General features: G+C 41.2%; 1 protein-coding gene across 1 annotated transcript; it reads right to left on the bottom strand.

The window, feature by feature from the left end:
• Positions 1–1,320: 1,320 nt before the first annotated feature.
• On the bottom strand, positions 1,321–12,744 carry LOC140888755 (uncharacterized). The gene has a single exon (XM_073296453.1). The coding sequence runs from the start codon at positions 12,742–12,744 to the stop codon at positions 1,321–1,323; it is 11,424 nt and encodes a 3,807-aa protein (XP_073152554.1).
• Between the last annotated feature and the right edge of the window lie 9,657 nt (positions 12,745–22,401).

The raw sequence follows: 22,401 nt of genomic DNA, 5'->3' as shown, positions 1-22,401 counted from the left end.
AGTAATTTACATTTGAACGCAAATCCAACCAACCCAACATCTGTACTAAGGCAATTATAATTAGAAAATAAAGAAAAATATTATAAATAAGGACCGCGGTGATTCTTCACAATGAAATTTAAACTTACCAATGCTTTCAATATTTGACGTTACATTTCATTCAAAATTAATGCATAACATAATTTATCACGTTGGCAATTTATCAAACAACTTATGTGCAATAACTTATCACTGAATTAGTTAATTTGATGTCATTGAAGAACGATTAACATCTGTCCATTGACATCAAATTGTTAAAATAATGTAAAATTTGATTCCATTTGCTATGTAATTTGAAAACATCTAGAATTACTGTCAATCAAACGATACCATAAAACAAAAAAATAAACAAAAAATATACCTGATAATTAATTAGCAAATAAATCAAAGACATTTGAATACCAAACTTAAATATATAAATTTCACATCGAAATTAAGATTATAGACTATCGTCGGAACTATATGCATAAAATGGAAAAGCATTGATTGAAATTCTAACCGGGTGCATTACCAAAATTAGTAAGTGTCATAAAGGTTAATCTGTAAATTTTATTTAAAAAAAACAATTAAGATAGAGTGTGGTTAACAAAACTTAGATTGTGAATAACAATGTCTGTTAATTATGTAAGAAATAAAACTTATTCCTTAATGTTCTCATGCTTTGTGGTCTCGATTTTTAAAAGAGACAATTCAATTTCCAAAATCATATTACAAGTTCACCAAATAATATACTATGAAAATGAGTCATATATAAAATAATATAAATCTAGAGTTATACAGTTACACACACACACACACATATTTGATCACATTTTTTAAAAATATACAATGAGATTCTAATTCATCTGCGTCACATAAAATCTAATAAGTTTAATTTGATTTCAAACATTTGAGTTTGACGAGTCGGTAATACACACACGGTAGCTTTACGAGGATGAAATAAAAACACAATGAAACATAGCATTCACCTTATAAACACATTAAATGTATAAGCCTTTAACTATATTATAAGCATACTGCAAATCTATTTTCCAATACATGGATGATTAAAAGATATGTTACAAAATACAGGTTAAAAAATACAAATGAAATAAGATAGCACTGATGTGAATACATGATAATAAAATGAAAAAATAAATCTAAAACGCCAAATTTTATTTTTTTGTCAAATATTTATTAGCCAAGATGAATGGGACAATACGAAAATAATGAGAAGTTTGACCAAGAATGAAACAAATTGATTAAAATGGATAAATGCGAAGCTTACAAATCAAAATTAGATTACAATGGGTAATTTTTATACCGAAATGGTGGAGGTGAAGATTTGTAGTAAGAATTTGGTGGAGGTGTCTGGGATGGTGCCCGTGGTGATGCAAGTGGTAGTGATTTGAATACAAAATGAGGTGGGGGAGAGTGTGACGGTTGTGGCAGTTTATATATGCAGGGAGGTGGATGAGATGGTGGTGTTGGTGGTGGTGGCAACTTATATTGATAAGGTGGTGGAGATGAATATGACGGTGGTGGGGGTGATTTGTAAATGTAATGAGGTGGTGGTGATGTAGCTAGAGGTAGTGGAGACTTGTAAATGTAAGGAGATGATAGTGATCGAAATGGTTGAGGTGGAGTCTTATATGTATGAGTTAGTGAGGGTGACATGAAAACGTAAGGAGGTGAGGGTGGCGACAATGGTGGTGGCGATGATTTGTAAATAGAAGGAGAAGTAAATGATTTGGATGAAGGTGTTTTGAATACAAAAGGATGTGGAGGAGAGGATGAAGAGCGCGACGGCGATTTATATATGTAAGGAATTGGAGGGGGTGGTGATGGTGGTCGTGGTGGTGGTGACTTATATTGATAAGGTGGCGGAGATGAAAATGATGGTGGTGGGGATTTTTTGTAAACAAAGAGAGGTGGAGGTGATGCAGATAGATGCGGTGAAGACTTGTAAACGTAAGGAGGTGATAGTGATCGAAATGGTGGAGATGGAGTCTTATAAGGTGTTCGGTGTGACATGTAAATATAAGGAGGTGAGGGTGAAGAGAATGTTCGTGGTGGTGATTTGTTAAAAAAAGGAGGAGTCAATGGTTTGAGAGAAGGTGGTAGAGACTCGTAAATATAAGGAGGCAAGGGCGATCGCAATGGCGAAGGTGGAAATTTATAAATGTTAGGTAAATGAGGAGGTAAGTATGGATATTTATATAAATGAGGAGGTGGCGGTGATAGAGAATGTGCAGATGGTGACTTGTATATATAAGGAGGTGGAGGTGAGAATTTATTTACATATGGTGGTGGTGGTGGTGATGGTGGTGACAAGGATGGCAAGGGAGGTGATTTGTACATGTGAGGAGGTGATAATGAAATTAAGTGTGATGGTGGTGGAGGAGAATGATCTACATAAGGCATTGAACGTGGTGGTGATGGTGGGGGTGGAGATTCATATACAAAAGGCGGTGGAGGAGATTGAGATGGTGGTGGTGTTGGAGGTGATTTGTCTACATATGGTGATGACGGTGATGACAATGGTGGTGGAGGAGATTGATCTTCATAAAGAGGTGGAGGTGTCTGAGATAGTGGTGGCGGTGATTTGTTAAAATATGATGGTGGCGGTGGTGGTGGAGATTGATCTTCATAATGCGATGGCGGTGACTGAGATGGTGGTGGCGGTGATTCATTAATATAAGGTGGTGGCACTGATGGAGATAGGGGTGGAGGAGATTGATCTTCAAAATGTGGTGAAGGTGACGTATATGGTGGTGGGGAGGATTCATCCAGATAAGGTAGTGGCGGTAATGGTGATGGTGGTGGAGGAGATTGATTTTCATAAGATGGTTGAGGTGATTGATATGGTGGTGGCGGTGATTCGTTAATATAAGGTGTTGGCGGTGATAGCAATGGTGGTGCAGGAGAATGATCTTCATAAGACATTGAAGGTGGTGGTAATGGAGGGGGTGGAGATTCATATACAAAAGGCGGTGGAGGAGATTGAGATGGTGGTGACGGAGGAGGTGATTTGTCTACATAAGGTGATGACGGTGATGACAATGGTGGTGGAGGAGATTGATCATCATAAGGCGGTGGAGGTGACTGAAATAGTGATGGCGGTGATTCGTTAACATATGGTGGTGGCGGTGGTGGTGGAGGAGATTGATCTTCATAAAATGGTGGAGGTGATTGAGATGGTGGTGGGGGTGACAACGTTGGTGGTGGAGGATTTTGATCTTCATAAGGCGGTGGTGGTGATTGAGATGGTGGTGGCGTTGTTGGCGATGGTGGTGGAGGAGATTGATCTACATAAAATGGTGGAGGTGATTGAGATAGTGGTGGCGGTGGTGGCGATGGTAATGGAGGAGATTGATCTTCATAAGGCGGAGGAGGTGAATGATATAGGGGTGGGGGTGATGGCGATGATGGTGGAGAAGAATGATCTTCATAAGAAGATGTAGGTGATTGAGATGGTGGTGGCGGTGATGGTGATGTAAGGGGAGGATATTGATCTTCATAAGACGGAGGAGGTGATTGATATGGTGGTGGCGGTGATGGCAATGGTGGTGGAGGATATTGATCTTCATATGGATGTGGAGGTGATTGAGATAGCGGTGGAGGTGATGGCGATAGTGGTGGAGGAGATTGATCTTTATAAGGCGGTCGAGGTAATTGAGATGGCGGTGGCGGTGATTGAGATAATGGTGGAGGAGATTGGTCTTCATAAGGCGATGGAGATGATTGAGATGGCGGTGGCGATGTTGGCGATGGTGGTGGAGGAGAATGATCTTCATAAGGCGGTGGAGGTGATTGAGATGGCGGTGACGGTGATGACGACGGTGGTGGAGGAGATTGATTTTCATAAGATGGTGGAGGTGATTGAGATGGTGGTGGAGGTGATGGCGATGGTGGTGGAGGATATTGATATTCATATAGCTGTGGAGGTGATTGAGATGGGGGTGGCGGTGATGACGATGATGGTGAAGGAGATTGATCTTCATAAGGCGGTGGAGGTGATTGAGATGACGGTGGCGGTGATGGAGACAATGGTGGAGGAGATTGATCTTCATAAGGCGGTGGAGGTGATTGAGATGGTGGTGGCGGTGATGGAGGTGGTTGTGGCAGAGATTGATCTTCATATGGAGGTGGAGGTGATTGAGATGGTAGTGGCGGTGATGGCGATGGTGGTGGAGGAGATTGATCTTCATAATGCGGTGGAGGTGATTGAGATGGGGGTGGCGGTGATGGCGATGGTGGTGAAGGAGATTGATCTTCATAATGCGGTGGAGGTGATTGAGATGGCGGTGGCGGTGATGGCGATGGTGTTGGAGGAGATTGATCTTCATAAGGCGGTGGAGGTGATAGAGATGGCGGTGGTGGTGATGGCGATGGTGGTGGTGGAGATTGATATTCATAAGGTGGTGGTGGTGATTGAGATGGAGGTGGCGGTGATGACGATGGTGGTGGAGGTGATTGAGATGGAGGTGGCGGTGATGACGATGGTGGTGGAGGATATTGATTTTCATAAGGCTGTGGAAGTGATTGAGATGGCGGTGGCGGTGATGTCGATGGTGGTGAAGGAGATTGATTTTCATAAAGTGGTGAAGGTGATTGTGGCGGTGGCGGTGATGGCGATGGTGGTGGAGTAGATTGATCTTCATAAAGCGGTGGATGTGATTGAGATGACGGTGGCGGGGATGGAGATGGTGGTGGAAGAGATTGATCTTCATAAGGCGGTGGAGGTGATTGAGATGGCGGTGTCGGTGATGGCGATGGTGGTGGAGGAGATTGATCTTCATAAGGCGGTGTCGGTGATTGTGATGGCGGTGTCGGTGATGGCGATGGTGGTGGAGAAGATTGATCTTCATAAGGCGGTGGAGGTGATTGAGATGGAGGTGGCGGTGATGGAGATGGTGGTGGAGAAGATTGATCTTCATAAGGCGGCGGAGGTGATTGAGATGGAGGTTGTGGTGGAGGAGATTGATCTTCATATGGAGGTGGAGGTGATTGAGATGGTGGAGGCGGTGATGGCGCAGGTGGTGGAGGAGATTGATTTTCATAAGGCGATTGAGGTGGTTGATATGGTGGTGGTGGTGATGGCGAAGGTGGTGGAGAATATTGATCTTCATAAGGCGGTGGAGGTGATTGACAGGGCGGTGGCGGTGATGGCGATGGTGGTGGAGGAGATTGATATTCATAAGGCGGTGGAGTTGATTGAGATGGTGGTGGCGGTGATTGCGATGGTGGTGGAGGAGATTGATCTTCATAAGGCGGTTGCGGTGATTGAGATGTTGGTGGCAGTGATGGGGACGGTGGTGGAGGAGATTGATCTTCATAAGGAGGAGGAGGTGATTGAGATGGTGGTGGCAGTGATGGCGCAGGTGGTGGAGGAGATTGATCTTCATAAGGCGGTGGAGGTGATTGAGATGGTGGTGGCGGTGATGGCGGTGGTGGTGGAGGAGATTGATCTTCATATGAAGGTGGAGGTGATTGAGATGGCGGTGGCGGTGATGGCGATTGTGGTGGAGGAGATTGATAATCATAAGGCGGTGGAGTTGATTGAGATGGTGGTGGCGGTGATGGTGGCGTTGATGGCGGTGGTGGTGGAGGAGATTGATATTCATAAGGCAGTGGCGGTGATTGAGATGGTGTTGGAGGTGATGGTAACAGTGGTGGAGGAGATTGATCTTTATAAGGCGGTGGAGGTGATTGTGATGGCAGTGGCGGTGATGACGATGGTGGTGGAGGAGATTGATCTTTATAAGGCGGTGGAGGTGATTGATATGGCAGTGGCGGTAATGGCGATGGTGGTGGTGGTGGAGGAGATTGATCTTCATAAGGCGGTGGAGGTGATTGAGATGTTGGTGGCGGTGATGGGGATGGCGGTGGAAGAGATTGATCTTCATAAGGCGGTGGAGGTGATTGAGATGGAAGTGGCGGTGATGACGATGGTGGTGGAGGAGATTGATATTTATAAGGCGGTAGAGTTGATTGAGATGGTGATGGCGATGATGGCGGTGGTGGTGGAGGAGATTGATCTTCATAAAGCGGTGGCGGTGATTGAGATGCTTGTGGCGGTGATTGTGACGGTGGAGGAGGAGATTGATCTTCATAAGGCGGTGGAGGTGATTGTGATGACAGGGGCGGTGATGGCGATGGTGGTGGAAGAGATTGATCTTCATAAGGCGGTGGAGGTGATTGAGATGGCGGTGGCGGTGATGGCGATGGTGGTGGAAGAGATTGATCTTCATAAGGCGGTGGAGGTGATTGAGATGGCGGTGGCGGTGATGGCGATGTTGGTGGAGAAGATTGATCTTCATAAGGCGGTGGAGGTGATTGAGATGGTGTTGGCGGTGATGGCGGTGGTGGTGTAGGAGATTGATCTTCATATGGAGGTGGAGGTGATTGAGATGGTGGTGGCGGTGATGGAGATGGTGGTGGAGGAGATTGATCTTCATAAGGTGGTGGAGTTGATTGAGATGGGGGAGGCGGTGAAGGCGATGGTGGTGGGGGAGATTGATCTTCATAAGACGGTGAAGGCGATTGAGATGGGGATGAAGGTGATGGCGATGGTGGTAGAGGGGATTGATCATCATAAAGAGGTGGAGGTGATTGAGATGTCGGTGGCGATGGCGATGGTGGTGGAGGAGATTGATCTTCATAAGGCGATGGAGGTGATTGAGATGGCAGTGGCGGTGATGGTGATGGTGGTGGAGGAGATTGATCTTCATAAGGCGGTGGAGGTGATTGAGAAAGAGTTGGCGGTGATGGAGATGGTGGTGGAGGAGATTGATCTTCATAAGGCGTTTGAGGTGATTGAGATGGGGGTGGCGGTGATGGAGATGGTGGTGGTGAAAATTGATCTTCATAAGGCAGTGGAGGTAATTGAGATAGGGGTGGCGGTGATGGCGATGGTGGTGGAGGAGATTGATTTTTATAAGGCGGTGGAGGTGATTGAGATGATGGTGGCGGTGACGATGATGGCGATGGTGGTGGTGGTGGTAGAGATTGATCTTCATAAGGCGGTGGAGGTGATTGAGATGGCGGTGGCGGTGATGGCGATGGTGGTGTAGGAGATTGATCTTCATAAGGCGGTGGAGGTGATTGAGATGGCGGTGGCGGTGATGGCGAAGGAGGTGGAGGAGATTGATCTTCATAAGGCGGTGGAGGTGATTGATATGACGGTGGCGGAGATGGGGATGGTGGTGGAGGAGATTGATCTTCATAAGGCGATGGAGGTGATTGAGATGGCTGTGGCGGTGATGGCAATGGTGGTGGAGGAGATTGGTCTTCATAAGGCGGTGAAGGTGATTGAGATGGTGGTGGCGGTGATGGCGGTGGTTGTGGAGGAGATTGATCTTCATATGGAGGTGGAGGTGATAGAGATGGTGGTGGCGGTGATGGCGATGGTGGTGGAGGAGATTGATCTTCATAAGGCGGAGGAGGTGATTGAGATGGTGGTGGCGGTGATGGCGATGGTGGTGGAGGAGATTGATCCTCATAAGGCGGTGGAGGTGATTGAGATGTGGGTGGCGGTGATGGGGATGGTGGTGGAGGAGATTGATTTTCATATGGCGGTGGTGGTGATGGAGATGGTGGTGGAGGAGATTGAACTTCATCAGGCAGTGGTGGTGATTGTGATGGCGATGGTGGTGGAGGAGATTGATCTTCATAAATCGGTGGAGGTGATTGAGATGGCGGTGGCGGTGATGGCGATGGTGGTGGAGGAGATTGATCTTCGTAAGGCGGTGAAGGTGATTGAGATGGCGGTGGCGGTGATGGAGATGGTGGTGGAGGAGATTGAACTTCATCAGGCGGTGGTGGTGATTGTGATGACGATGGTGGTGGAGGAGATTGATCTTCATAAGGCGGTGGAGGTGATTGAGATGGCGGTGGCGGTGATGGCGATGGTGGTGGAGGAGATTGATCTTCATAAGACGGTGGAGGTGATTGAGATGGTGATGGCGGTGATGGCGATGATGGTGGAGGATATTGATCTTCATAAGGCGGTGGAGGTGATTGAGATGACGGTGGCGGTGATGACGATGGTGGTGAAGGAGATTGGTCTTCATAAGGTGGTGGAGGTGATTGAGATGGCGGTGGCGGTGATGGAAATGGTGATGTAGGAAATTGATCTTCATAAGGCGGTGGAGGTGATTGAGATGGCGGTGGCGGGGGCGGTGATGGCGATGGTGGTGGAGGAGATTGATCTTCATAAGGCAGTGGAGGTGATTGAGATGGTGGTGGTGATGATGGCGGGGGTGGTGGAGGAGATTGATCTCCATATGGAGGTGGAGGTGATTGAGATTGTGGTGGCACTGATGGCGACAGTGATGGAGGAGATTGATCTTCATAAGGAGGTGGAGGTGATTGTGATGGTGGTGGCGGTGATGGCGATGGTGGTGGTGGTGGAGGAGATTGATCTTCATAAGGCGGTGGAGGTGATTGAGATGTGGGTGGCGATGATGGGGATGGTGGTTGAGGAGATTGATTTTCATATGGCGGTGGAGGTGATTGAGATGGCGGTGGAGGTGATGGAGATGGTGGTGGAAGAGATTGATCTTCATAAGGCGGCGGTGGTGATTGTGATGGCGGTGGCGGTGATGGCGATGGTGGTGGAAGAGATTGATCTTCATAAGGCGGTGGAGGTGATTGAGATGGCGGTGGCGGTGATGGCGATGGCGGTGGAGGAGATTGATCTTCATAAGGCGGTGGAGGTGATTGAGATGGTGGTGGTGGTGATGGCGATGGTGGTGGAGGAGATTGATATTCGAATGGCGGTGGAGGTGATTGAGATAGAGGCGGCGGTGGCGGTGATGACGATGGTGGTGAAGGTGATTGATCTTCATAAGGTGGTGGAGGTGATTGAGATGGCGGTGGCGGTGATGAGGATGGTGGTGGAGGGGATTGATCTTCATAAGGAGGTGGAGGTGATTGAGATGGCAGTGGCGGTGGCGGTGATGGCGATCGTGGTGGAGGTGGCGGTGATGGGGATGGTGGTGGAGGGGATTTATCTTCATAAGGAGGTGGAGGTGATTGAGATGGCGGGGGCGGTGGCGGTGGCGGTGATGGCGATGGTGGTGGAGGAGATTGATCTTCATAAGGCGGTGGAGGTGATTGAGATGGCGGTGGCGGTGATGGCGATGGTGGTGGTGGAGATTGATCTTCATAAGGCGGCGAAGGTGATTGAGATGGCGGTGGCGGTGATGGCGATGGTGGTGGAGGAGATTGATCTTCATAAGTCGGTGGAGGTGATTGAGATGGCGGTGGCGGTGATAGCGAAGGTGGTGGAGGAGATTGATCTTCATAAGGCGGGGGAGGTGATTGATATGACGGTGGCGGTGATGGGGATGGTGGTGGAGGAGATTGATCTTCATAAGGCGGTGGAGGTGATTGAGATGGCGGTGGCGGTGATGGCGATGGTGGTGGAGGAGATTGGTCTTCATAAGGTGGTGAAGGTGATTGAGATGGTGGTGGCGGTGATGGCGGTGGTTGTGGAGGAGATTGATCTTCATATAGAGATGGAGGTGATAGAGATGGTGGTGGCGGTGATGGAGACGGTGGTGGAGGAGATTGATCTTCATAAGGCGGAGGAGGTGATTGAGATGGTGGTGGCGGTGATGGCGATGGTGGTGGAGGAGATTGATCTTCATAAGGCGGTGGAGGTAATTGAGATGTGGGTGGCAGTGATGGGGATGGTGGTGGAGGAGATTGATTTTCATATGGCGGTGGAGGTGATAGAGATGGTGGTGGATGAGATTGAACTTCATCAGGCGGTGGTGGTGATTGTGATGGCGATGGTGGTGGAGGAGATTGATCTTCATAAGTCGGTGGAGGTGATTGAGATGGCGGTGGCGGTGATGGCGATGGTGGTGGAGGAGATTGATCTTCGTAAGGCGGTGAAGGTGATTGAGATGGCGGTGGCGGTGATGGGGATGGTGGTGGAGGAGATTGAACTTCATCAGGCGGTGGTGGTGATTGTGATGGCGATGGTGGTGGAGGAGATTGATCTTCATAAGGCGGTGGAGTTGATTGAGATGGCGGTGGCGGTGATGGCAATGGTGGTGGAGGAGATTGATCTTCATAAGGCGGTGGAGGTGATTGAGATGACGGTGGTGGTGATGAAGATGGTGGTGAAGGAGATTGATCTTCATAAGGCGGTGGAGGTGATTGAGATGGCGGTGGCGGTGATGGGGATGGTGGTGGAGGAGATTGATCTTCATAAGGCTGTGGAGGTGATTGAGATTGTGGTGGCGGGGGCGGTGATGGCGATGGCGGTGGAGGAGATTGATCTTCATAAGGCGATGGAGGTGATTGAGATGGTGGTGGCGGTGATGGCGGGGGTGGTGGAGGAGATTGATTTTCATATGGAGGTGGAGGTGATTGAGATGGTGGTGGCGGTGATGGCGACGGTGGTGGTGGAGATTGATCTTCATAAGGCGGTGGAGGTGATTGTGATGGTGGTGGCGGTGATGGCGATGGTGGTGGTGGTGGAGGAGATTGATCTTCATAAGGCGGTGGAGGTGATTGAGATGTGGGTGGCGATGATGGGGATGGTGGTTGAGGAGATTGATTTTCATATGGCGGTGGAGGTGATTGAGATGGCGGTGGAGGTGATGGAGATGGTGGTGGAAGAGATTGATCTTCATAAGGCGGCGGTGGTGATTGTGATGGCGGTGGCGATGATGGCGATGGTGGTGGAGGAGATTGATCTTCATAAGGCGGTGGAGGTGATTGAGATGGCGGTGGCGGTGATGGCGATGGCGGTGGAGGAGATTGATCTTCATAAGGCGGTGGAGGTGATTGAGATGGTGGTGGCGGTGATGGCGATGGTGGTGGAGGAGATTGATCTTCGAAAGGCGGTGGAGGTGATTGAGATGGAGGTGGCGGTGATGGTGAAGGCGGTGTAGGTGATTGATCTTCATAAGGTGGTGGAGGTGATTGAGATGGCGGTGGCGGTGATGGGGATGGTGGTGGAAGGGATTGATCTTCATAAGGAGGTGGAGGTGATTGAGATGGCGGTGGCAGTGGCGGTGGCGGTGATGGCGATGGTGGTGGAGGTGGCGGTGATGGGGATGGTGGTGGAGGGGATTGATCTTCATAAGGAGGTGGAGGTGATTGAGATGGCGGGGGCGGTGGCGGTGATGGCGATGGTGGTGGAGGAGATTGATCTTCATAAGACGGTGGAGGTGGTTGAGATGGCGGTGGCGGTGATGGCGATGGTGGTGGTGGAGATTGATCTTCATTAGGCGGTGGAGGTGATTGAGATGGCGGTGGCGGTGATGGCGATGGTGGTGGAGGAAATTGATCTTCATAAGTCGGTGGAGGTGATTGAGATGGCGGTGACGGTGATGAGGATGGTGGTGGAGGAGATTGATCTTCATAAGACGGTGGAGGTGATTGAGATAGAGGTGGCGGTGATGGCGATGGTGGTGGAGGAGATTGATCTTCATAAGATGGTGGAGGTGATAGAGATAGCGGTGGCGGTGATGGCGATGGTGGTGGAGGAGATTGATCTTCATAAGGCGATGGAGGTGATTGAGATGGTGGTGGCGGTGATGGCGGGGGTGGTGGAGGAGATTGATCTTCATATGGAGGTGGAGGTGATTGAGATGGTGGTGGCGGTGATGGCGACGGTGGTGGATGAGATTGATCTTCATAAGGCGGTAGAGGTGATTGAGATGGTGGTGGCGGTGATGGCGATGGTGGTGGAGGAGATTGATCTTCATAAGGCGGTGGAGGTGATTGAGATATAGGTGGCGGTGATGGAGATAGTGGTGGAGGAGATTGATCTTCATAAGGCGGTGGTGGTGATTGTGATGGCGGTAGCGGTGGCGGTGATGGCGATGGTGGTGGAGGAGATTGTTCTTCATAAGGCGGTGGAGGTGATTGAGATGGTTGTGGCGGTGATGGTGATGGTGGTGGAGGAGATTGATCTTCGTAAGGCGGTGGAGGTGATTGAGATGGAGGTGGCGGTGATGGCGAAGGCGGTGGAGGTGATTGATCTTCATAAGGCGGTGGAGGTGATTGAGATGACGGTGGCGGTGATGGGGATGGCGGTGGTGGGGACTGATCTTCATAAGGAGGTGGAGTTGATTGAGATGGCTGTGGCGGTGATGGCGATGGTGGTGGAGAAGATTGATCTTCATAAGGCGGTGGAGGTGATTGAGATGGCGGTGGCAGTGATGGCGATGGTGGTGGAGGAGATTGATCTTCATAAGGCGGTGGAGGTGATTGAGTTGGCGGTGGCGGTGATGGCGATGGTGGTGGAGGAGATTGATCTTCATAAGACGGTGGAGGTGATTGAGATGGTGGTGGCGGTGATGGCGATGATGGTGGAGGATATTGATCTTCATAAGGAGGTGGAGGTGATTGAGATGGTGGTGGCGGTGATGGGGATGGTGGTGGAGGAGATTGATCTTCATATGGCGGTGGAGGTGATTGAGATGGCGGCTGAGGTGATGGCGATGGTGGTGGAGGAGATTGATCTTCATAAGGCGGTGGTGGTGATTGAGATTGCGGTGGCGGTGATGGCGATGATGGTGGAGGAGATTGAACTTCATAAGACGGTGGAGGTGATGGCGATTGAGGTGGAGAAGATTGATCTTCATAAAGCGTTGATGTTGGAAAATTCTCATTATCATCTTTCTTTATGGATACTATGTTTGTTGCAAAAACACAAAGTATGAAGAATAAGATGAAATTAGGCCACATAGTAGCCATTTCGATCGACCCTAAACCTATGAACCTAATCAAATGTGTTTTTATTGATTCTATGGCAAACCCATTATATAGAAATCACATATTATACACGTACGAGTTGTTTGTTTATGCAAACAATTATTTTGTTTGTTGTATTTTGACAGGATCGGATATAATGGTATTCCACTATGTCCAATCATGTTTGGTAAGAAGAGGTCAAGATCCACAAGTTGCATGTAAAAGAACGACATATCAATTGAACAAACTAAATTGTAGTTTTGGGAAAATGTGCTCATGAGTTGGCACTCAATTTATTTTATTTGAATTATTTGTAGTGTATTGAGTTGGAAATCTTTATCTGCAGGCTAAAGTCAGATACATCATACACATTCTAAACTTTATTACTAACATAAATCATATTAAAATAATGTAATCGTGATAATATAAAAACCTTAAAAGTAATTAAGTCAATAAATTTATAAATGATTGGAGCCATTTATCTTCAAATTCTTACTTATTAATCTTTTATTTTTTTTAATTTTTTGGTTTTATATAGATAGAATGTTTGAAGCACGTTAATGTGTGTTGCAGTAATATATTGAAGATACATGTGAGGTTTAAAGTTGGGAAGTAACTCACAATAATTAATACCAAGTTAGAATATAAAGATAATGAAATTATATTTCAACTTGCATGACTATACGGTTCGTTGACTCAGCTTATTAAAACAAGTCATGAATGCATGCACTTCCTAGGTTGAAATGGAGAATAATATATAAAAATAATAATGATGTCTTTTTTTGTAAGTCAACACCTTTACGTATTCGGTTGACTAATTAAAATTACATATAATGTACCATTTTTGTTTTGTTTGCTTTCGTATTTAACTAACATACCATATTTAATTTATAAACGATCGATGTATAAGTTTTTTTTTTGGAGCAAGATCATGTATAATAAGTAATTAAACATGCATTAATCGTGTTTAGCATGCATGTGTACACAAAATACGTACATATTGAATTATTATTTATAATATTGTTCATAAAATAAAGTCATTTTAAGAGCAGTAGGCTGATATATACCATTTGGTATATATATATATATATATATATATATATATATATATATATATAACTTTTAGCATATTGAACACCAAAATATCAAAATGGAGTCGTGGGATGCCACTAACTGATTAGAGAATTGATTGGAAAGTAAACGTATACGTGCTATGCATTGCTTGACATATATATCTATATATATAGATATTGTTATAAATATATTATTATTGTAGATGATTACCTTATTAAAAATATGTGATCAAAATAAATATGTAAAGATAATATTTGTACAGATTTGTATCTTGTAATTTTTTCCTATAAATAGTGGTGATTGAGTTCAATGAATTTGCATATGATTCTTTCTCCTCTCATTAATTCTCTCTACTCATCTCTCTATTTTTATTATGATTTATAACACGTTATCAGCACGATGGTGTAACCAACTGAGAATAAAAATAATTCTCATTTTATTGATGTTATTGGAATAGCACAACATGTTGTCAATACTCAAATTTATGAGAGATATTCATTGGTGCTCTGGAAGTAGCACAAAGAGATATTCATTGGTGCTCTCGAAGTAGCGCACAATAAAAACAATTGATATATTGGTGCCCATGAAATATCATGAATATGTTGATGGCTATAGAGTAGCACAACATGATTTTATATTAAGAATTTGAAGAAATTCATGATGATCATGATATAATATATTGAGAATTTTGAGAGATTCATGATTATAATTTTGAAATTTGAAAGATATTTATGAATTCATGATATAATATATTGAATATTGAGATATTCAAGATTAAGATCTGAAATATATTGAGAATCTAAAGAGATTTATAGTTATAATATAATATATTGAGAATCTGAATAAATTCACGATAAAGATATGATATATGATTTCGTATATTGAGAAAGTGAAGAAATCATGAATGATATCTGATATGATATCAAATATCTAAAAATATCATTGAAGAAATTGGCATATGAATAAAAGGATGCAAGATTGTATCAATATTGAAATATTGATAAAAAGATTCAAGATTTGATAATATTCATGAATAATATTAAAATAAGATCCAAAATTTAGAAATATTCTCGAAGAATATAATGTAATGCCCTTTTGGTTGTTGAGAATCTTATGAATTGAGAAATTTAGTACAATTTCTCAAAAAATATCGATATATGATATAAAATTGTCAATATTCATAAGAAAATATTATTAAAGATATATTATTTTTCACTATTTTTATGAATAAGCATGATATATCGATTCAAATCATATATTTGTTATTAATGCTCTAGAAGAAGCATGATATATTATTTTTCACTATTTTTATGAATAGCGACTTTATGTTCAATGATGAACTGCATAGGCTATTGATTGACAATTATGAATGTGCGATAGTAAGATCGCAACACTATCAATCGAAAAAGAAAAATAAATGTTAAACCCAATGAATTTAACCATCATCTATATTGGGCAACGATGATGATGGATTGATGGTAGCCTATGCATGATGATGTCAATAAGTTGATTTATGACTAACTTCAAGTCATTTTATTTATTTATTGAACTAATTTTTTTTTTTTTGTAAATTAAGTTTTTATTTTTGTTTAAACTAAATTTTGGAAAACTCTAGCATGTGTTTTGATTCACATAAATTATTTTGATGATATAAAATAAGAACTACAAATTTTGTGAATCTATTCAATTAGTCAATATATTGCATGAGATATTGATTATTGCAAGAAAAACGGCCAAAGACAACGCTTTTTTCGCGTTGTTAATGTCCCCGAAAAAGAGTTGTCGTAGCCAGTGTTATAAAAGACCACGCTCAAAGACAACGCGGAATAAGCGTTGTGGTTTTCGGAAAAGACAATGCTTAAAAAGCGTTGTGGTATTTGGATACAACAACGCTTAAAAAGCGTTGTCGTATCTATTAAAAGCGTTGTGGTATTTTGAAATTACAACGCTTTAGTACACTGAGGAAGCGTTGTCGTAGCTTCAATCCACAACGCTTTATATGCGTTGTGATTTCTACAAACAACAACGCTTTTGCAGCGTTGTCTTTTATACAATCTACAACGCTTTTAAGCGTTGTATTTTCTAGTATACCACAACGCTTAAAAGCGTTGTAGATTATATAAAAGACAACGCTGCAAAAGCGTTGTTGTTTGTAGAAATGACTACGCATAAAAAGCATTGTAGATTGAAACTACGACAACGCTTTCTCCGTGTAAAAAATCTTTGTGCTTGGCAGAGGTTGCTTAAAAAATCATTGTGCTTTGTTGTTAATTTGTGCCAAAATAACCAATAAAAAACGTTGTCGTTAAGAACGTTGTTTTCGATTTTATTTTTCAAATTTAAATTTCTATATAAATAACACTATTAAAATACATGAAATTGCAAATCTGTGGCAAAATATTCTCATAAAAAAGTATAGAGTCATTGTGCTGCAATATATTGAAATTGCAAGGTATCAACAAGCATTTAACGCTAGCTATCCCCACAAAGATGGTGCTGCAATATTGAAAGAAAATTGTTCCTAACAATGCAATTTTTCTGAATGCGACCACAGTTAGCGACGATCTCCGCCACCAGTAAGAACCAGACGATCTCCGCCACCAGTAAGAACCAGACTTCTGAAATACAACATTAGATAACACATGTTAAATATAACACATCATATCAAACCATATAAATCTAACCATAAATTTATAAATGACAACACAGTGGAAGCATATCAAACATCATGAAACAGAAAATAGCTAGACTAACAAATGTAAACCTCATAACATGGGTTGCTTTCATTTTTATGTAAATTTACAGTTCATCACACATTAATAATATTTTTACATTTTATTATTGGGAATATTATTGGACCCTTTAGTCAATCATGACCAAAAACAAGAAGAAACTCAATGATGATTCAAAAGATAAGCCTGCTGCAGGCCTGTCCAAAGAGACCATGTTCTTCAAATTATACACAAATATATAAATATACATATAAAACTGGTGCTGGAACATTAATTATAGCAAAGTCACATGAAGTTTTTCACGCTGTTAATGATGTTAACTTCCTTTGCAAACAAATATTATAAATCTTTGCAAAGCCCATATATCCCATATTCATCAGTTCATATATATCATATATCATACGTATATCATGCATGCGCAGCAACTCATGATTATTAATTCTCTATATTTCAGAGCTAGCCACTCCACATGCACATATATTGTGAGGACCTTGGGTTGCTAATCTCATTTTAGGGCAACTAATGATTAATTAAATAATTAATCAAACAATTAAAGAATAATAAATCAAGAGCATAAAAAAAAATTTAAAATTTCCCGAGCCTCGCTCGATCGGGAAAAAGCTACCGATCGAGCGAGCATCAAATCAAAAGTCTCAGGTCTGCAGCACAAAAAGCCTCGCTCGATCGGGAAAAAGCAACCGATCGAGCGAGCAAGAAAATCAGATTCACTGCCCTTGAAAAACAGGCCTCGCTCGATCGGTAATTTTTTCCCGATCGAGCGAGCCATTATTTGCTCGAATTCTGCAGCTGAGTTTTTGCTGTCAAAACTAAATCCAAAGTATATTTCATCATTCAAATCAAGTCTAAGCATGTTATAAAATCTGAGAACATGCATATAATCATATAACAAGTTTCATGCATTATAACATAAGCTTATTACATCCAATAAATAGCATAAAGATATGAAACAGTAAGCTACACGTCATCTTCAAAGGTGAGATTCTAAACACAAGTTTATATCAAGTTCTATGCTATCAAAGTATCATTCGTTCAACCTACAACCCGAGTCCACACTTGCTACATCTCTCTCCCGAGCTATCAAGGTCGTCTCAACCATGCTCCTGCCCCTCCTGTTGCAATGCACACATACAAAACAAAACAACAGCCGGATAAACTCCGGTGAGAAATTATTCTCAGTATAATCGACATATACATGCGTTAAATAAATTCATATCAACCCTAAACATATCAGCTCAAGAATAGAGTAAAAATAACGCATATCTCGCTTCAGAATTGATTCATAAATCATCGTTGCCATCAAGATTCGTATCCGATCTTGACATGGATATCCATCTATCAAAATTATTCCGGATTCGAAAATAAAGTCGCCCTCCGACCTTGGCATAGAATCAATTCGTATCATCATCATATCAAAATCATATCGACTCAAAATTAAAGATCCACTACTTGGGATGGATCGACAACATCAAAACAATAACAAGTTCTCAATCAAAAGAAAACATAATCAGTATGTGATTTGGCGGAGTATTCAAGATTCATAAATCCTGAGTATCATAGTCCTGAATCTCGATATCGTCTTATACCTTCGTATTTCGTCTGTTTTGAACGCTTCAAATCTGAAACATAGCATCAAAACAATCATATCAAACTTCGTTCTATTCATTCATTTCAAACTCGATTCAGAATCATCAATCAATCGTCAAGAAACATCATTTCAAACCTTCTTCTTTTCTTCTTTCAACGAAGTCCAGGTTCTCGAGTCAATAGACTTCAAAATAATCTGAAATTGAAGAATAAAGATGCTACAACATTAGCAACATCTCAATGAACATCTCGGTTCAATTATCGGCTATCAAAACATCAATCTATTATCAAACAACTCATTCAAACCGCAAGCAAACTTCCTCGGTTCACAATCCGACCTCTTGAGTTGATTGAGCTCGTAACATGTTTGAAATGTACAGATTATCATCTAACAAAATCAGTATATGATCTTCAGATCATTGGCTCAATCGTAGATTATCAAAAACGGTTTCAAAACATCAATCGACGGCATAACGACTTAAAATCGGTAATCGACGAAATATCGACTTCGAATATAACTTTAATCCAAAGCATTCGGCTATTCAATTCAAGAAAAACACTCAACTCATTACACCAGCAGCTAGAATTCGTAAGATACATGCTGGAATTCATGCTTAAGTTCATTCAACATCAAATCATCAAGTCGGTTTCAATATCGGATGAATAAACATGTATGAACATCAAAACTAAAATCACGTTCTGATCTCTGTCCATATTCGAATTTCAAAACCTATTCAAGACATCATAACCTTACATCAAATCTAAGGCCTCGTTGCAAGGATTTCAGAACATCTTTCGGAATTAAAATCGGACGAGCGGATCAAAAGTTACGGCGATTTGAAGAAATCGAAATCAAAGAAAATGAAAGAGGTTTCGGCTCCAGCTCTTTGCTCATAAAATCGCCAACTTTCTGACTCTTAATAATATGAATACACGTATCATGACTGCTCATTTCACATAAAACTCGGATAAGTATTTAGAAATTGCAATATAGTCCTCAAGTCTTCATTAATTGCAATTCAGTCCTCGGCCATCTTTTTAATTCAATTTCAATCCAAAATAATTTAAGAATATTAGAATTTAAATCGAAACTCTAAATATTCCCAAATTAAATATACTCGGATTAAAATTAAATAAATCCGGATTAATTAAATAATCCCGGCCTTTTGCACTTTAGTCCTCAAAACGTCGATAATTCCAATTCAGTATCTGATCGATTTGCATCGTCAAAATCAATCATATTAATTTCCGAAACGTGGAATTTAATTTCAAATTCCATAAATATTCAATTCGAATATTTATTCTTTTAATTTAAGAATTCTCGGAATTTAATTCTCAAAATCCATAAATTCTCAAATTAAATATTCTCGACTCGGAAATTAATTCTATAATTTCCTTAGCTTCTCAAATCAATATTAGCCCATAATATGAAATTTAATTCTCAAATCCCATAATTAATAATTTAATATTTTCGGGCCTTACAATTTCTCCCCTCTAAGGAATGATTTCGTCCTCGAAATCGTAGTCCATCAAAATATCAAGTCTGATAAACTGAATGATTATCTGAAGTAATTCGTACTTCAATCATCCAACTTGGATCTTCGTATCTCATCTTATCATCTCGACTCAGATTAGTTCTTTGAATCTGCTTCTATTCTCTTGTACTTTAATGCACTGAAACGAATACTCTCTGAGTTGTTTTATCCTAACTCGAGGATATGTCGAATATTCGACTGAACTCAGAATCTCTTCAATATCTAATTCATCTAATTACAGTACATAGGAAAACATCTAACTGATATTTCCTTTCCTTAAATATGTGGAATAAATCATATTCATCATAATAATCTGAAAAGAATAAATCTGTCAATCAAATCATCAATTCGGTCTGACATCTCAGTCAGTGAAATTCAGCATTAGTGACGACTTGTTCTTTTCTAGAGCATTCTATGCTCTATGATCTATATCATTCCATGCTCTGCATAAAAAATATATCAAGAATAACTTTTTCGTTTACCTCATCAGTGTCAACGTTCAACGTTATATCTATCATTCAATTATTAACTCTGTTTCTTCATCTCTGTTCTCATTTCATACAGATTCATACTCATAATCTTTGTGTATCTCAAAACACATCTGATCTGATTTGATATCGGTTACTTCTTTAAGGTCATATCAACACAAAGAAAACTGATTTCTTTCTCCTCATATCATCAAATCATCTAATCTCAATCTCGATTCGATAGCTGTTACAGGAATCATAATTATTCAGTGGCAATACTTCAACTCAATTAATACCGAATCAGGTATTAACGTTCTGAGAATATTCTCAACAATCGACTCGGATAATTTATCGATTAGAGAATGGTATAATGTAATCATATATAACCAAACACTCAGAACATCGATCAATCAATGCCACAATTCGATCAACTAATCTAACGTCTTTCTCATGACACGAGATTGTACTCATTCCTGTTATTTCATCATATCATTATCGTCAGAATAGCTAACAGCTCTCTATATCACAGCTTAAGCAGCGTATTCTGAAAATCTGATTAATCTATTCGGACTATTTATTCATCAAGGAATAATATACTGTATTCACAGACATCAAATTATTCAGAGTTGTTGATAATCGATATCATGTCAGATATACTTCATTCTCAAAATTCGTTCATCTGCTATGATCATTCTTCAATTCAAAGATAACCTATGTACTTTCACATCAAAAAGTACTCAGATCCTTCCGATTGTCTGTATTATCATACACTAGTAAACCTAATGTCTCAATTTGAAACCATACTTCTTGGCTTACTATAACATCTCTCAACAATTCTGATCACAATTCAGTGATTTTTTCATACAGACAGATCATCTTATTCAACAACTTCAAGCAATCAGATCATAACTACCATCTGTTCACATCATCTACACTGCTTCATCTTGGTAGTTTCGAAATCTATTCTTTCAAATCCTAATCTCGTTCAGATTTTAGAGTTTCTAAACTATCAATGAACTCATCTGGTCAATGATTTACAATTTCATCAGAAACTCTCCATACGTTTAGCTTTGAAAACATACTACTTTTGTGACATCTATTTGCTTTATCTTCTGATAAAACAATTATTGGTGAATATGAAATTCATCGTTGTGCCATTATTTAAATTCTGATATCTCTTTTCGGAATTATCAAGCACAATCATAATATTAGTCACAAAAGCATTCATATTTTCTGATCTGAGGATTCAATTCATACTTCCATCTGGCATTCTTCACCGAATTTTCATCGCTTCGGTTTACTTTCTGTGGTTCATTCATCTTTTGAACATTTCTGACTTACATACAATCAAAAAATCATTCTGATTGGTGACATATTCATCTGCATATTCAAATCAGAAAACACAGAATTCTGAAATCAATTTATTGAATGCCTATTTCATTCCTCATTTCTATCTCCAAAAACCAACAATTCATATCATCTAACCCAAAAATCATGGATCAAAATCTAATTCGTCTATCAGTTACGAGTCAAAAATCTCGAAATACGCTGAAATAACCATCAAAGAATCAATAATTCTCAAAATAAAAAAAATAAATCAAGATTGAGAAAATCCCTCAATCAAGGTCATCCAAAAATCAAAACTTCTGGATAACAAACTCTGCACAGTGAAAACAACTCACTTTCATCTCATAACTCCAAATGAGTGAAATAATTCAGGCGCCATGAATCCTCAATATCAAATATTTCAAGAATCATATTTCCATTTGATGTAATCGATTCAGCATAATCAAAGAAAAACTCTACTGTAACTGATTTTCTTATCATCATCGATTTTATAAACCTCAAAAGCAGTATTCAATTCATCATCTCTTCAGCATCCATTTCATAATATCATCAAGTCGGGAATTCACAAATTCATCCATTCCTACATTCACTATTGAATTCCAGTTCACAACTTAATCTTACTGGAATATTCCTGTTATCTTTATTCCTCGATCTATCTAATTCATTAGCATATCTATCAATGCTAATTTAGATCTTGAACATATCTAGTGCATCGAATATATTTATTTTGAAATATTTTTGTAATCAACATAATATATCAATCCAAACTCAAAGAATCTGAAATTCTTGATCCCTTATCATATCATCATATTCAGATGCACCTTATGTTCTTGCCGATCTAATTTAATCGCTTCTTTTCATCAGTCTTCTGATAATCTGTATTAGGTTATTGTATCATCG

The sequence above is a fragment of the Henckelia pumila genome, chromosome 3 (assembly GCF_033568475.1).
Source record: "Henckelia pumila isolate YLH828 chromosome 3, ASM3356847v2, whole genome shotgun sequence".
NCBI lineage: Eukaryota > Viridiplantae > Streptophyta > Magnoliopsida > Lamiales > Gesneriaceae > Henckelia > Henckelia pumila.
The sequence above is the reverse complement of the archived record's forward strand: the minus strand, read 5'-3'. Positions and strand labels throughout refer to the sequence as shown.